The 17,103-nt window shown below is 53.2% G+C and overlaps 2 protein-coding genes across 2 annotated transcripts; one reads left to right on the top strand and one right to left on the bottom strand.

Annotated features, from left to right (window-relative positions):
* Positions 1 to 3,590: 3,590 nt before the first annotated feature.
* On the bottom strand, positions 3,591 to 6,314 carry PG997_004231 (uncharacterized protein; the record flags this gene model as incomplete). Its single annotated transcript, XM_066808546.1, has 3 exons — positions 3,591 to 5,383; positions 5,444 to 5,756; positions 6,303 to 6,314. 3 exons carry the CDS (start codon positions 6,312 to 6,314, stop codon positions 3,591 to 3,593), a joined length of 2,118 nt encoding a protein of 705 aa, XP_066672164.1.
* Positions 6,315 to 14,260: 7,946 nt separating this feature from the next.
* PG997_004230 (leukotriene A-4 hydrolase/aminopeptidase) lies at positions 14,261 to 16,317 on the top strand (the record flags this gene model as incomplete). The annotated part of the gene is made up of 7 exons (XM_066808545.1): positions 14,261 to 14,497; positions 14,551 to 14,652; positions 14,705 to 15,059; positions 15,127 to 15,262; positions 15,319 to 15,425; positions 15,481 to 15,875; positions 15,934 to 16,317. 7 exons carry the CDS (start codon positions 14,261 to 14,263, stop codon positions 16,315 to 16,317), a joined length of 1,716 nt encoding a protein of 571 aa, XP_066672163.1.
* Positions 16,318 to 17,103: the final 786 nt, after the last annotated feature.

Below are 17,103 nucleotides of genomic sequence, written 5' to 3'. Positions count from 1 at the left end.
CTGGCTGCATCCTTGTCTGCCACGCATTCTGCGCGGGCCGTTTCTACAGAGCTCTTAGTTGAATCAAAACCAATATACAAGGACGCCACACACTCCATCGCCTTACGGGGTCGTGCATGTGCCCTCGTGGCCACAGGGCCAGACCAGAAGCCAAGACGGAAATATTCAAGGAACACCTGGTCTGAGGGCCAACCACATGGGGTTGGGTACATCATGCATCAGGTGATGATAGAGTATAGCCTGGCCATCATGCAAGATTCCGCGCCCGCTCAAGGTCATTGCTGCAGGAAGAAATGACGCTGCATGCTCTCAACCATTCGGCCGAGGTGTATGTGAGATGCCATATTTCCGTGTTGCAGTACCAGAACCACTCGTGATGCTGGCGCCGCCAGGCTTTTTCCTTGTAGACCGTCGTTATCTACAAGGCTATACCCCGTACAAGGCTCCTCTCCCGACAAGTAGATCCATCAGAAAGAGACGAGGCGCATCCATAACACCGAATGTATCTATCTGCATTAGGCGGCGCGCAATGAAGCGAGGACGGATCTTCTGGATGGACCGAAGGGAAAGAGTTCTCCATTTTTGGTACCCCTCAATCTTGAAACTCTCGAGCCCCTCTGCGCAACCCCTCGCTGCGAATTGCGCACCCGTCGAGGAACCACTTTAGCTGTGGCCGTATGCAGAAGGTCAATTAACCTACCCCTGTCGAGTCTGCCTTTTTCTTTTTCCCTATTTCCCTAGCTTCCCTTCTTGACCGACAGCCGGAAAGCCAGTGGGCCCGGGACCCAGGTTCATCATTGTGCAAAGTGCCTACATAGCCGAAATGTATACTTGTAGTCCATGTAGGTATATGCATATATCATGGCTTATAGGTATGTGAAGGAGGCGGGATAGCCTTGGATGCATTCATGTTGGTACTGCGCTTTGTCCCCGTCTGGAAAGGGCATGGTCGGCCAGACTTGAACTTGGGTGCAGCACCACACAGATTGGATGCTTACGCGTGGAATGGCTAGCTTGATGCTACCCCCAACAGGAATCTACTGTTTTGTTTACATGCTTCATCTTCAGGCAGAAAAAGTGCCGGGTGAGGTTGCAGTGCCGGTGGCCACAGCCACAGTCGGGGGAGAGATTTCCATAAAACAGAGTTACGGCAACGAAAAGAGTCGAGACGCGATAAGGAGCCGAAGACGGGTGTCGAAACGTGAGACTCTCCCGTCCAAGTTCCGATGGCGTGGGCGCACGGAACCATGGCAACCTTAAATCGACTCTTCTGTCTTTTAATTAGGTACTTACAGCTTGAAAGCTCCCAGGCGGTAGTTGTTGTTGAAGAAGTGCATTGATTGATGTAAGTACATAATGTACATAATGCACAGCAAGTCTCCACCAACCTGCTGCCCTGTTGTTGATCCACCACTAAAGTCGCGGGGACATTTGGGACTCCTCCCCGTACCAAACTCCGTACGACCGTGTCTTGCTTAGTCCGAGAAAATGAAATGGCCTCCCGCTGCGAAAGGGGCCATAGCGGACTGTATGTATGTAGGCAAGACAATGAGGCAATGTGGAGGAGGAAGCCGTCCGGATCAAGCGTAGTAGGTTGACAGAAGCGACAGGACTACTGCATGGCAGCATGGATCGCTCGTCATATGGCATGCAAAGGAGGCAGGTTCTGCAGCTTAACGTTATCTCATCGGGTCTGGTGTGGTACGCTAACAGAGCTGCCCTGTGTCCCTGTCTGGTCCTATAGCAATGTCACACAGGCTGGCTAGTAGGGCAGTACTCCGTAAGGGGAAATGTATCTTATCTTCCAAGGCACACACACCCAAGGCACTCCCAAGGCACTCCCAGTCATCCAACCACGGCCCCTCCCTCCGAAACCACGAGGGCGTGTATGAATGCCCCTCCCCCCTCGAGTGATATCGGGGGTGGTCAGCCGGCTCCTGCTGGGCCAAAAGGTCCCCATTCCCCACCCCGCCGTTGAGGTTTCGAGGTTGGGATAATTAGGTGACTGCCGAGGCGGCCGGCTCCTATGTTCCAAGTTTAGCAGGAGCCAGCCAGCTGGTGGGGAGGGGTTTCTGCCTCTAATTGGCGTTTCGTCTACTTCCAGTCTCGGTCTTGTTTCGTTTCTTGACGACGAGGCAAACCGGTGCATGGACGTATGCATAGACGACACCTTGCAGCAGCAGCTGATGAAGAATTCCAAAGCAGACAGGAGGCTATGGGGACTCTGCAGGTTGCACGTGTACATGCATAAGCAAGCACTTTGGCCTGGAATGGATATTATGGCCGGCCGTGTGTAGGTAGGTAGATAGGTGTGTGTGTGCGCGTGTGTTTTGTATGTCCATGCAGGTCTGGCGCAATGAAAAGAAACCATGAGCGTGTTCAAGGTTGTTGCAAGAAAAGTACGCCAAGTGGATCGATAAGAAGATCTTCTCGACATACAGTATTGAGCGCTTGGCTGTTACGTGGGGGACACACTACGGAGGTGGTGCATCGCGGGGAAGGGGCAACATGAGAGAGGTTCAATGGTGGCGTTAGCGGCGGCGATGACAATGGTGATCATCAGGCTTAGATAGAGATAGCAGTAGCAGTAGCGGCAGCAGGACTCGTAGTCGAAGCGGTATGTGTGACGGTGACGGACGGGGTCCATTCTCATGGGCACCTGATACCGTACTTGGACCCTGTTGGCGATTAGCCTTGGACAGACGGATCGCTTAGCTGCCCAGGTAGCTGCAACTGGGCCGAGAAGATGGCAGCGAAACATCGCGCACCAAACTAAGTATTGACCCTCTTCTGACTGTGGTGAGTCATGTTGTCTGCCCTAGACCGCAGATGGCTCTCTTGCCGTAAGCGAAATGAACAATCCTGGCCGCAGAGTTGCATCGTCCTTTGCGATCGGACTCATCTAAACGAAGTGCGTTTACCTTAGGCATCTACTGGGACAGTCACGGCATCCTGCGAGGGACATGCAAAAGTGTGTGTGTTTGGGAATAAACAATATGATTTGACAGCTATGTACACGATGATATCGTCGGCCGTCGCGATTTGTTGGCATACCTGGGCGCACAATACGGGGTATAGATTCGGCCGTTAGTCATGGGATATGGGATATGTACATGAAAATACAAAAGAGTAGTAGGCCACCAACTCCGGATTGTGATGAGACAAGAAAATGAGAGACTATTTTTATAACACACGTCTTGAACCAGACTTGTCCAAACCTCTCCCGAAAAAAGAAAAAAAAGAAAAAAAAAAGAAAAGATCAATGTGTAAGGCTCCCAAGAAGAACATGGGGTAAATGCAATAAGACTGCCAAATTTGGGCGTAGAGTGTCTCATGATGGCTGTGCCACAGTGGGCTTCGTGAAATCCGAGTGTTCGATGCTTCGCTTCTATGCGCACGCACGGTCACAAAGTTGTGACTTTTTCAGAAAAGGATCGCGAAAAGAAAACGCCAGGCAATGACTAAGCAAGTATGGTCGGCCGTGATTCATATGATGGATGCAATGCGATCGTTGCGCGAATGTGGGTGGGATGAAGGAGGGTTGTTGTCGTGGTAGAAGAAGGGTGTGAGGTTTGGCTTCAAGCAGAGGTTCATGCATTGGGTTTGAAGACCGCCGCGGTGAGGAAGAACTCGCCGCCGGTCGGGCTGTCTTTGATGGGCGGAGAGGGAGCAGGCGGAGTTACAGGAGGCGTTTTGTCGATGGGTTTGGTGGCGATCGGGGCAGGCTTCTTGCTTGGTTTGGCGGTTCCTTGAAGCTTCTCGTGGCTCCTTGCGCGATGCACCTCTCTGTCGTCTTGCTCAGGGACGGTAGGCGAGGACGGAGTTGTCTCGGGCGACGGGGTCTCGTTGCCACGCAGTTTGGTGAACTCGCTCTCCACATCGGCGAGAAGGGCATATACATCGCTGTCCGCATAGATGCGAATGCTTTCCATGCGACGCAGCTCGGTTTCCGAGTCGCCGTCTTCTTCTGCCTGTTCCGTTGTTGTGCTGGGCTCGGCGGCGTCTTCATACGGCAGCTCGGGAATGACGGAGGGAACGCGTGCAACGACGCGCTGGGGCGACGGAGACGGAGACGGGGCATGGAAGAAGGTCGAGCTCTTTGCTGGGCTCCGTGGCGGGGTCGAGATGTCGGCTGCGGCGTGGCGAGGCTGCCCGCCCATGGCTTGGGTTAAGAGGTCCATGGCACCGGAGTTGGCCAAGAACGTGCCCATGGTAGCTGCAGCTGCAACATGCTCAAGAAGCTTCTGCCTCACACGAGTACGACGGTTTTCTGCGTGCTCCAACTTGCTGACCCAGTCGTCGATGGAAGCGTCGAGCTCGGCAAGGGCCTCCTCCTGCTTGAGCATCGACTCCTGGCTGAATTTGGCTCCACGAGGAGATCGCAGGTACTGGCAGATACGAGCATGCAGGTTGCGACGCCCAGCGCGCAGAGATGTGTAGGTGCGCCGAAGGTACTCGGTGCGCTCGTCAAGATGGCGAAGTTCCTTGGAGAGGCTCTCCACGTCGTCCCTCTTGAGGACCTCGAACCTCAACACCTGCCCCAGTGCTTGTTTGTGGATGTAGTCGGCTTCGGCTTGGTCCAGTTGGGTTGCTGCTTCCTCGGGCTTCCAGCCCTGTGGGAGCTCCTCAAATGCACGGCGTTGGTCTTCGTCCTTGTTCTTTTTAGACGCGGCACGTTTGAGTCCGCCACCAACGGGCGTGCCGTCGCTTCGCTTCCTGGGCCGTCCCCTGTCCATGATGCTTGCCGATTCCGACTTATTTCTTCTGTGCGACGTGACGGTTGCACTTCGCTGAGCGAGTTCAAGATTGGCCTTGGGGGCTGCTGTCGGGTTGGGGTAGCTGTGCTGAGGTGTCGTCACAGGTGTCGTGTTCCCGGACCTTTCCCATGGCCGGGGAGAGCCTCGGGAATCAAAGGGTGCCGACATAGGGACAGGGGACGTCGACGATGTGGCGGCAGATCTGGGCGCGTTACTGTTACTGGAAGCCGACGTTGGCGCATAGGGCGAAACCTGATGGCTTCTTTCATCCGTCTTGGCCGAGAGACTGCTTGGCTCAGGATGGTTGTTTCCAGGCCTGAGGCGGCTCAACGAGAGCTGGCGAGCTAACCGGGGTAGAGCACCACCTTGGTTAGGGATCGTCAATGGGGTAAGAGACTTGGGCGAGAGTTGTTGTTGTTGTTGTTTTGCTTTCGATTTACTCAGGCTCGGTTTGCTCGGCTTCCGGCTCAGGGTGGGTTTGGATGCAGGGCTAATTGCTTCACCAGCGGATTCTTGCTGGCTCAAAGAGCTGGGCTTGAATTCATAAGGCTGATGAAGAAACCACGAGGTATTCACCGGCGTGCTAATGGAGCGTTCATGCACCGCAGGTCGTCCAGGGATTGTTGCTATATGGTTGTTAACAACGTATATATTTATGAGTCATGTCTCCTGTCATAAGAACTCACGGGAATCCATCGCCACTTCATGCACCGTCGTCATGGGTCCCAGCTCAGGTACGCTCACTTTCCTCCTTCGGTTGAGGTTGCGGTCCTTGATCCTGACCCGAAGATCGTTGACTTTGTCCGCGTTCTCGGCGTCCTCGGCAGCCTGGCCGAGAGCTATTGCTTGCGCCTCTTCGGGGTCGAGTTGCTTGCCGGTCGGTTGTTTGGTGTCCCCCTTTGGGAAGAGCTGGTACTTCCTCGCTTCCGGTTGAAACATCCTCCAGGCGTATGGCTTCTTCTCCTCCACAGAGCTAACGGATGATGTGTAGGACGTGAGCTGGTGTGGGTGAGTGGTAAGTAAGTACGAGGTGATTCCCAGGGCCAGCCTAAACGTGGAAGGAGCAAGCACTTACAGAATCGGTCGAGGGATGCTGTCTGGATATATAACTTCTCAGACTGCCGTGTTCTCCATCGGCACCTGTCATACAAGTGACGATATGCGCCATTGAAACTTGATATAAGTGGGTGCCAATTATAAGCAGGGAGAGAGGTGTTAAAGCTTTGGCGTAGGAGGTGACAAGTCAGGTTGTATGCGAAGGCCGGTATATAAGTAAGACGAGGACACTAGCTGGCTAGTAACGATGGCGGTTACAAGTGCAACGAGGACGAGGTTTCGCTTTGATGCGTGACGGGATTATATGCAGACACATAGGGTCACAAATGGCCTTGCTCGTCTTAGTGATGGACATATAGCCTGTCGAAAAATTATTCTGGAAAGAAAAGAGATGGCACTTTGCGACGTATTTCATGGATTCGCTCCGGGAAGTGGTATCATGTCCTACCTTGTCCGGATCCTCACTCGGCACAAGTATCCAGTACGTACCGGACATGACATCGTAGTATCCAGACCCTCCCCGACACTGGTCTCTGAGACACACCTCTCCAGTAATCTAAGTGACTTTCTCTCCACTGACATCGGGAAGGACATACTTGTAGAGAGAGAGAGTGTGTGTGTGTGCGTGTGGTGTTCAGTACCAGGGAGACCACCCACCCAGGGCCCTGGCTGTTACCTGGCAGAGGCGCAAAAGCACTGACTGGGAAAAAAACAGCAAGTCAGGATCGGAGGAGCGTACGAAAGGAGTATAGCGGTAACTTGAGCGAGGTTCGAAAGCTGCATGCGACGGGGAAACTGAAACCCGCCTAAGCCCACGACAGGGTTACCACAGTCACATAAACAAACCCCACAGCAACCCACCTGCGCTACGACCTGCGTCAGGCCAGGGGTCAGTATGTGTAATGTCAACTGGAGGGACGAACTGTATGTGCAGGTATGTAGGTAGGTACTTCAAGACTTGCCTGGGTATTGGAATAATTCCTTCTTGTACATTGTATATAGCTGAAGACCCCGAATGAACGAACCCCCCGCCACTTGAACACCACCCCTGCTGATATCAAAGCCACGAGAGTCTAGAGGCCTATCTGCAAGAGACTCGAAGGCTTCCTGGCTTCCTGGTTTCCTTTTTGCAGCACCCGGGCCGCATTGAGGGTGTCAAGTCACGACGACAGACGATGAACGATTGCAGGTTGACTCGGACCTCAGCGACCCGTTTCTTTCTATTTACAGTCGCGAGAGAGAGAGAGAGAGAGAGAGAGAGAGAGAGAGAGAGAGAGAGAGAGAGAGAGAGAGAGAGCGGCAAGACCGGGTAGGTAGCCTCATGAATCAGGTCGAGACTGATCTCCCCATTGTTACGGTAGCATTATCCTAGTACCCAGACAGCGTAGTAGTATGCAAGTACAATAGATTCAGATACAAAGATGGCGAGTGAGGTGGAATTGCGACAGCCTGGGCCCCCGCTGAACAGAGGAGAAGTGATGATCACTTGGACTCCGGAATCTCCTCTCGTGGCCTGACAGGTGCCCGCAGCAGAGTCCGTAGCAGCTTAGGGGTATCGTCAACTCTCGGTTCTGCTCGGCTGTGTGCGTGTGTGTCTGAGACTCTGAGGAGGTATGGACTCGATACACCTGTCTCTTTGTATTCATGGCCCGTGCGGGAACAATTCCTGCCAGGGGATCAATTAGAAAAGGCTCCCGGACGCGCCTGGGTGACCCTTTGGTAGGTAGATATGGTGTACATGGTGTATGTACATGATGTGCTGCAAGACTGCAAGACTGAGTCTGCATCCCGTTGGGCCTTGCGCCCTTCTAACTTGATAGGCTTCTAGTGGCTGTATTGGCCAAGGCCCGGCTAGAGTTAGTGCAGTTCTCCGGTTCTTTGTTCAGTGGACCTCCCCTAACGTTGTCGCACCTCAATCAAGTCGGCCCCGCTTCGTCCACGTCGGTTAGAGTGGCTTGGACATCAAATTCAAGACTTTGGCTCGCGAGGCACGCACACACACACACGTCTGTCTCCCTTCATTGAATTGACACACATAGGAGACTTTTTCCCTTGCAGCTTGCAGCTTGCAGCTTGCATCTTGCAGCTACATAGCAGGCAGGCAGTCCGTCACGCGCATTCGCTCCCGAATCCGCCCATCGCCGGTCCGTGGGTTGCGAAAAGGCTGTATTGCGATCAACTGAGTGCAATCGGCCTGTACAACTTAGGGCTTTCAACGGACAAGCAATGATCATGCCCGGCTGCATGCGTTGCGTGTGTCCTGGAACGGAGCCGTCCACCTTTTTCCTATGCAGAGCACGGACTTCTATGCCCTTTTCGGATATGAAGCTCGTACAGACTCTGGTTGGACCATCGATGTAGGCCCCTAAGGCTCCTAAAATAGGCACAGAGCTGCTCCGTCGAGTGATGGATGATCTTGTCTTGATGATAAGGTTACTATTAACCATTTGCACGTCGCATCCTGAATGTAGCCAGGTGCAGACGGTGATGATGATCAACTCGTTTCGAGATGATATCTGAAGCTGCTGCAGATGGCTGTTCGTGCCGAGCAGTCGATTTGTTTCTGCTTCAACACACGCCGATCGTGACGAGTCAACCTGACACTGGTCTGGATCCCCAGGCGTGATTGCAGGGAGTCAGCCAGCCCGGCCAGCAAGCAACGTAAACCTGCGACCGACCGGCAATGTCCAAGTGCTCCTTGGTCATGAAGGGTAATGATTGAAGTGAGGTTATAACAATACCAGCTATGGTTATGACTATGCTGGGTGACTTGACGCAAGTTAGAGCCAGAACCTTGATTTGATTCCTCCGTCAGCCTGTTTCAACTACCGGTCTGTTCCAAAGACGAATGGTCAACGGTTGTATCGGATTGAGGAAGGACTTCAGTAGGGTCTGGTACGTTAGATGCCTACTTACTTTACGCAACCTCATGGCGCAAGACCGGTGCAACAATGAGGCGTCGGTCGGCTACTGTTACTGTTGCTTCCATGCGGAGAACTCTGCCGGAAGGCCGGATGGTGGATGGTGGATGGGGAACGCACAGCAGCAGTCGGACCCATCAATTCTCTTCCAACTCCTATCAAGTACGTAAAGCCACGAGCCCGATTGCCTACTACTTGCTTCCTTACAGACAGTACCTGCCTCATGAAGTAAGTTACAGAGGGCCTACTAATACATGCAAAGTAAACATGCGGTATTGCTCACCTGCAACGCTCGCTCTCCTCACTGCGACCGAACCAGGAATTGTCGCCTTGTGGTAAAAGGCTCAGATCGAAATCAGCCGTCATGCACGAACAATTTCATGATTTTGAGCCTTCCTGAATCTCGGAGCTGAACTCAACTGACGGCAACTGGCGATCTGTGCACGCCTTCTCGCTGGAGACTCCTAATCTCGTAGTGAAAAAGCACGAACCTGGGAAATCCGGCCGTCGCCCAGGCAAAGGGCGCAGGCCGATTCCCGTGTCGACATCGCGCAGTGCGCAGTGTCCACCGGCCCTGGAAACTCCATCTCGACTTTTTCTTCTAAAATTGTCAATATTCATGCCTTCAGCCTCGCCTTCCATTCTGTCATTTGGGCCCCTTTCGTAGCGGGCGCGAGCCATCAAGAATCACACGCTCTTGCCCCGAAAGAGTGCAAGGCTGCGAGCCTACGACGGACGGGTTAATTTTCGATTGATCTCCAGAGCCGCCCGAGCGAGGCGGCCTTGACCGGCCTCCCCGATTTTCCATTCGCGCCGTCACAAGCGTCAACCTCTCGGGAGGGAGGGCTTGGTGCGTGCTGACCCTGACCTCCTACAAAGAAAGCGGTAGCCTGGTAGCGAACAGCATCTTGACGGGCGCTATCTGGCTTCGCATCTCACGAGTCGCCAACCATCCAGATCGTCGGGCCTGGCGCGTTTGTTTGCTACATAGCACATTCTAAATCGAGACAACCTCGTCCCTGCCAGAACCTTTCTGACGGAATCACCCATCTCGTGTTCACGACGTGCTTCTGTTGATCACCAGCAACCTATCTCCGAATCTGTGCCCAGGTCTCCAAGGAGGAGACCTGCCTGGCCCGGAGCCTGCACCTTGGGCCTGGCCTTCTGGGTACCGGATATTGTTAGAACACATCGACCGGTAATTATCGAGCTCATCGATGTCAGTTTCCCGGTAGGCGATAAGGAGAAAAAGGCTGGAGTAGAAACTCCAGAGGTGCTGAATTGCACAAATTGTCAGGTGTCATCGCGTGGCCCCCTGGGGCTTTGCGAGCTCCACTACCACTGCGACGAGCTGAACTGGCTTGATGCTAGTAACCACCGGTTTGTATCTGGTCCCGGCTCTAGACAGGTGGGTGTGCAAACCCTTTACTTCGTACTTATACGACTCTGTATGTACTTATATAAGCGAGTGTTATCAGGATTACTAGTAGTGGCTACCTAGTTAGTGTTGTTTGAGAGAACGCGAAACAATTCTAGTGCCGGGAGATGGACGGCAGTTTGTCACCGGCCACCGGCGATGGATGTAGTCTGCGTATCGAGTGTCCCAGGACATGTAGCAGACCTCCCAACATGGCATCCGGCCAGTCTATCAACTCGCAACGGTTCATTCCTTTTCTGTCATTGCCTACGTAAGTGGCATGGCCACACCCGAGATCCCATTCGACAAACTTGGGCTTGGGAGGAATCCTCGTACCTTGTCACGTCACAGCGACGCTGCAAGGGTCTTGCCGCGATGTGACCCAAACGGCTCGTTGGGATGCAAAGGGGACCTAAAGAAACCTAGTTCGGGGTATCGCAGTAAGCGGCATCATCAACTTGCGGCAATGCCTGTAGCGCAGTTGTCGAAGATAGATGCCAGTTCGTTCTGGCTGACTCGGGAACATAGTATATGCCTGTGGCTTAGCGTGATGTTAGTATACAGTTCGACGAGAAGAATACACAACGGCTTCTAATAGTTTTTCTCTCCCCGACTACTTTGCTATCTGGCAGTGATCTTCGCTGTACTGCCCCCCGGAAGTCTGGAAGCGTTTGAACCTGTCGCCGCAATTTTTCCGATCCTCAAGGATTAGAACCATAAAATGCCACGTTATAGGCAAGGACCGATCTGCTGTCCCGTCACTCCAAGTCTTCTCCCCCATCCTGGCAGCCTGGCTGGCTCCCAATGCAAGGGCAAGGGACCGGAACACACTGGACAGAACACTGGACCTATCGGCTCACCCGTTTCAAGCCAGACCGTCTTTCTCGGCAGCAGGTGGCAGGTCGACGGAACCTGGTCCGCCTCTTTGGGATTGGTGGTCAGCATATATCAGACGTCTTAAACAACAATCTCGTGGAGGAGGCCAACGTTCTTTCGTCACAAGTGCCATGTTCCTGGTTCCAACTTCCAAACAGGCCCCCCGATTCAAGCTGTCATCCCATCCCGTCCCAACCCATCCCAATCCATCCCCTTATCATGAGTTACATATTGACAGCGAACCTTGTTACCTATCGCGCATGCCGATAACGAGCTCCTTTCTCACAACCTCTCACCGACCGCAGGCAACGAGGATCAAGCAAGTAAAGTGAGGAGATGCCTCCATAGGAAGAAGCTGCGCGATGCTTCCATGTGGCTAGCCCCTCGCGCTTTGCAGGCGTGTCCGTTGTCGATGCGGGGGTTTGGGTGGACTGCGTGTTTCAACTACATACAACCTTGGAACCTTTTGTTTCTCGAGAGTGAGTCGATGTCTGCCTGGCTACGTAATCCAGTAACAAGAACAAGCAGGCTGTATCGCCGTGTGAACCCGCTTCCGTCCAGTTGATGATGAATCGGTGCCCATCGGGCCCATCACCTACCTGCATACATGATTGTATCATCACTGTCACCCACCGGTGCATCAGAGATATTCGATGGACGGCAACCGGCAGAGAAAGAAGACCTAGCTCCATACGCCAGAGACGTCACTCAGCCTTCGATCTTGCGAAAGCCGTGGTGGAGGCCCATGGCAGTTTCCTCCTGTCCGTTGAGACCCCGAGCAGGAGACATATTGCCCTCGACGCCGTTACGGAGTTACGGCACAGGACATAAGTCCATCACAGTAATACTGCGGGTTCTCAAGTGGGACAAGTCTATGCCGTCCGATGTTGATGTTTCGTTTCTCGGGGTCCAGACGTTTCTTGTAAATAGTACCGGATTGAAGGTATCGAGGTACACGACTAATAAACGGATGCCTGGTTTGGTTTGCGGATGAGGAAGTTCAATGCGATTCTCCCCCGCATTGCATTGCTACCAGCGGTCTTAGCACCCCGGCGGTCAATGTCACTCACCCATTGGAGTTGACGGAGGCGCCAGCACGTCTTCCAATGTCATCAATGCCATCCGTGCGCTCCATAAACTTGCTCTTGCTCCTGCCCTCGAGGAATGAACAGACGATTGCCTACCTTCTGGATGCGAGTGTCGGCTTGCTTGTCGACAACGCTTGGGCCTCTCGCCTTGCATTCAGATGCAGCGCTAAAACGATGGATCAAGCTACTAGCACTCTGCATGGCAGACTAGCAGCTCTAAAGAGAGGATCAGGACGTCAATGCGAAAGCCGGCTCGTGAGCTGCAGGTGCCGTGAAACAGCCCTCCGCAATGGCGGCATGCCCTAAGCTAAGGTATTTCCAGACTACGTTATCGTGACAAAGGTCGTCTCTGTTGTTGTTGCCGCCTCGGGCCTGCTGCTGCAGCATCACTTATCACTTCAGCCTAGGTCTGTGCAAAATACTAACCTAGTTTTGAGTTACGGTTAAGGGATCGCCCGTTGATCATCGTGACATCGCTCCTACTTAGTTGACTGCATGGGCGTGATTGCACCGCCAGATGACATGGTGATGAAGAAGCCGAGGGCTTGAAGAGCGGGCTGCTGGCCGAGCGCAGCGTCTCACAGCATGTCAAGCTTCAATCTGGAACATGGGGTAGATTCACCAAGAAACTCGACCGAAAGCCGGGAAGGCCATTATCCCCTGTCAGAAGATCTGAGATATCACCAAGGGATGCTGAGATACGTATATATGGTGAGTGGTAACAAACGCCACCGGGTATCACCAGGCTATAGCATGGGCCTATATCAAAGCTCTTGTTCTTCATGCGTATAGGACGGGAAGGGAACCACGGTCTTCATCGGGGGTAGTAGTTACATGCCAACGCTAGCTAGGATGAAAAGAAGCAAGTTCTAAGCGTGCATTTTGCGACGACCGGCTACTTTATTTATATGAGCGCTCGCACTTAGCATTGGCGATAGCCGGTATTATGCGCCATTGATGCAAAGCAGAGTCGTCTAACCTATTTGCATGTTACCTATTCTTACGGCAACCCGTGACTTGGCTGCCTTTCACGAACCGAGGTGCTGGTGCGGGACGGGAGTGGGTCAGCCAGCCACATCGTGTCAGGCAAACCAGTCAGGCAAACCAGTCAGGCAAACCAGTCAGGCAAACCAGTCAGGCAAACCAGTCTAGGGAGGCTTTGCATGACACGATCTGAGCCAGACATCTTCCAAAGCCTAGACATGCATCCTGGTCACCTACAGCCTATCGCAGCTGAGGCGACCCCTCGAGTCTCCTTACCTAACCAGGAACTGTCTTGCAAAGGTTTCAAGCCACCGCCGTCTGTTGAGTTCCAGGGTCTCGTCATAATTAGTAGCCGTTGTAAAAGAAAATAACGCAAAGTTCTGCTGGTTACCTATTCCTGGGGGCCTCGCGATGCCCGATGCCAGGAAGGGAATTTGCCTCCCCCTTGACAGCGGACTGCTTGCTTGTCTCGGAAGAGGCTGGTCCTTGCTGCTTGTCTCTCTTGCTGGCCTGCCCTTGCTGTCTGACAGAGATGCATGGCCGGGCCTCGCTACCAGACATGAACCATGATGAAATCCCACACGCACAAAACAAAACGAAACAAAACCTTTCAGGCTCTGACAGCAGGGCTAAAAACGTGCTACCCTGCACCGGAATACCCAGGGATTAGACAGTGAGAGGCAACCAGCAAGTTGATTAATCAGCGGCGAGCAACAAGAGCCCGCCACACAACGATTGTGCCATGCAGTAGATGTCGAAATCGCGGTGGCTTGAGTGCGAGGAAGCGCCCCAACAGCCGTGATTGGTTGGGTTGACCTGAATCAGCCACTAGCAGCCACAATGAGCCACAATGAGCCGGGCCGAGCAGTGGTGTCACCAAAAAGTCGAGCAGCCGCAGATAGCCTTGGCGCTAGCTCGAAAGGGAAGCTCTGGGACAACGACACCACCCAGCATAGAACCACAACCGCTTGAGCCATTGGAAAGTAAGTGCAAGTAGCTGCCCTAATGAGCAGTTGGCCGCATCCTGCATAGATGAGGGGTCTCACCAAGTTTCCACAGAGCAGTCTTCTGTTCAAAAGCATCCACATCACCATTCGGAGCCCTTCTCTAGCCTCTGCCTGCCACCAACAACGGAGGCCCTACAGTTTTACCTCGCTCAGGATGGCGCCCACCAGAGATCCCAACACGCTGTCCAACTACGGTGCCTGGCTCACCAAGCACACCACCGTCGACTTCAAGATCAATTTTGACAAGCAGCGCCTCGAGGGCTCCGTCTCCCTCGACTTGGAGTCCCTGACCGACAAGGAGAGCAACGAGATCATCCTCGATACCACCTCCTTGGACATCTCGTCGGTCAAACTCAACTCGGCCGACTTGAAATGGGAGCTGAAGCAGGCGGTGGCCCCTTATGGCTCCCCCTGCATGTGACCATTCCTGAGGGTGCCTCAAAGGGCCATGTCGTCAAGCTGGACATTGCCCTGACGACGACCAAGGACTGCACTGGCCTTCAGTGGATGACTCCTGCCCAGACCGGCAACAAGAAACACCCTTACGTCTATAGCCAGTGCCAGGCCATTCTTGCACGTTCCATCTTGCCATGCCAAGATACCCCCTGATGTCAAGTCTACCTTCACCTTCAACATTACTTCGTCTTTGCCTGTCGTGGCCAGCGGCGTTCCCGTCCCGTCGGACAACAGCGGCGAAGGAGAGAGGCTGTTCCGTTTCGAACAGAAGGTCCCCATCCCGTCGTATCTTTTTGCTCTCGCCTCAGGTGACCTTGCCACTGCTCCCATTGGTAAACACTCCGTGGTTGCTGCCGGTCCGGAGGCGATCAAGGCCGCACAATGGGAGTTGGAGGCAGACATGGATAAGTTCCTCGATGTTGCCCAAAATCTGATCTTCGACTACCAGTGGGGAGAGTACAATGTGCTCGTCCTTCCCCCTAGCTTTGCCTATGGAGGTAAGTGCGAAAAGACTGCCGAGCGCAGCACCCAGTGGCGTTTCCAGCATGCTTACGTAAATGAAAGGCATGGAAAACCCCATCTTCACGTTTGCTACCCCGACTATCATCAGCGGCGACCGTCAAAACGTAGACGTAATTGCCCATGAGTTGAGCCACAGTTGGAGTGGCAACCTCGTCACAAGTTGCAGCTGGGAACATTTGTTCGTAACACCCCTAGTTCAGCATTGATCTCTTAACGGGCACTGATATTGTGTAGCTGGCTGAATGAGGGCTGGACTACTTACCTCGAGCGTCGTATTGGTGCTGCCATTCACGGAGGCCCTCAATTCGACTTCTCTGCTATCATTGGCTGGAAGGCACTAGGTTGGCTCCCACCTCAAAGTTGAGCTACCCGTGTCAGGACTAACACTTTTTACAGAGGACACCGTGAAGCTACTTGGAGAGGATCACGAGTTTACGAAACTCATCATCTCGCATAAGGGTGTTGACCCCGAGGATGCTTTCAGCACGATTCCATACGAGAAGGGCTTCCATTTCTTGTGGTACCTCGAGAGACTTGTCGGCCGTGAGAGCTTTGACAAGTTCATTCCCCACTACTTCACGACTTGGGCCCGGAAATCCCTTGATTCATTCGAATTCAAGGCCACGTTCTTGGACTACTTCAACGAGCATGGAACCGACGAGATCAAGCAAAAGGTTGCCCAGATTCCGTGGGAGGAGAAGTTCTATAAGCCTGGCCTGCCACCCAAGCCCGAGTTTGACACTTCCTATGTCGACAGCTGCATGGCGTTAGCCGAGAAGTGGAAATCTTCCGTATGTGTCAGATTCTTGCATGACGATTTGCACCGACTAACACTTTTGTCTCATATAGGACTACAAGCCCGACCTGAAAGATATCGAGTCCTTCAATTCCAACCAAACCTTGGTGTTCCTGCAAGCTGTTCAGGACTTTTCGCCATGCCTAAGTGTGGAAAGAGCACAACTACTTGGTTCTACCTACAACATCAGCTCCTCGAAGAATGTGGAATTGAAGACGGCGTACTATGGCATTTCTCTTCGAGCTGGCGACCGTGACGCGTTCCCGGGTATCGTGGAGCTGCTGGGAAGCGTAGGCCGTATGAAGTTTGTTCGGCCGCTGTACCGACAACTTGTGAAATTGGACCGCGCACTCGCAGTGGAAACCTTTGAGAAGTACAAGGACTTCTACCCATCCACGACCAAGTCGCAGCTCGCCAGGGATCTGGGCCTACGATAAATAGTACGCAAAGACAGGATCGTTGCTTCAAGTGGTCAGAGCCCACGATGCCTTGGATGACTAATGAGGCGATGATATATTCGGAAATAAAATGCGGTTGTAGCTTTGAGAAAATAGGTCGCGTAGCAGACACCATATGCTGTGGCAGCTCAATGCAATGCCAAGCACCCTGAGTATTGTACAGCGCAGGGCGCCTTTGCGTGTGTGGGAGAGAGAGACAGAGACAGAGACAGATACAGAGAGAGAAGAGCATTGAAACCCTCGGGTGCAATCTACTTTTCATGACGATTAGCATTGGCTACGCATTGAACATGATTTTGGACTAATGAGCCACATATATCAACCGTTGCTATATCAACAAAGGACGCCAATAAAAGCGTGCCATTCTCGGGGACACATACAGGTAGGTAATATGAAAGGGGGTCCTGGTCAGAGAGCGACAGCGTACAAGAGACGACCCCTCATTGAACCTTTTGGGGAGAACAACAGCACGGGGAAGGGCCAGGGCCCAGGGCGCAACCCAGGAGATCCGTGATGGCTCAAGATCTCACGTGAAGAAGCCCACTAATCATTACTGCCAGGCCAATCAGGCCAGGCCATTCCAGCCGATCAATAATAAATTCGAGGTTCAAAGGCGCGGTCGCGTTCGGTCCTTGCGATTTACCGATGCGGGAACCCCCCTCCCCATCCCCCAACCTAAAATCGTCATTTCCCTCTCTTTGGGTTGTTGACAGGTGACCCTTTGGGCTTCCCGAAAATCTACCAACCATAGATCGCATGCCTGAG

Source organism: Apiospora hydei (assembly GCF_038363865.1).
Source record: "Apiospora hydei strain CBS 114990 chromosome Unknown utg000004l_segment0_segment0, whole genome shotgun sequence".
Classification (NCBI taxonomy): domain Eukaryota; kingdom Fungi; phylum Ascomycota; class Sordariomycetes; order Amphisphaeriales; family Apiosporaceae; genus Apiospora; species Apiospora hydei.
Note: the sequence above shows the minus strand (reverse complement) of the source record. Positions and strands in the feature narration are given on the sequence as shown.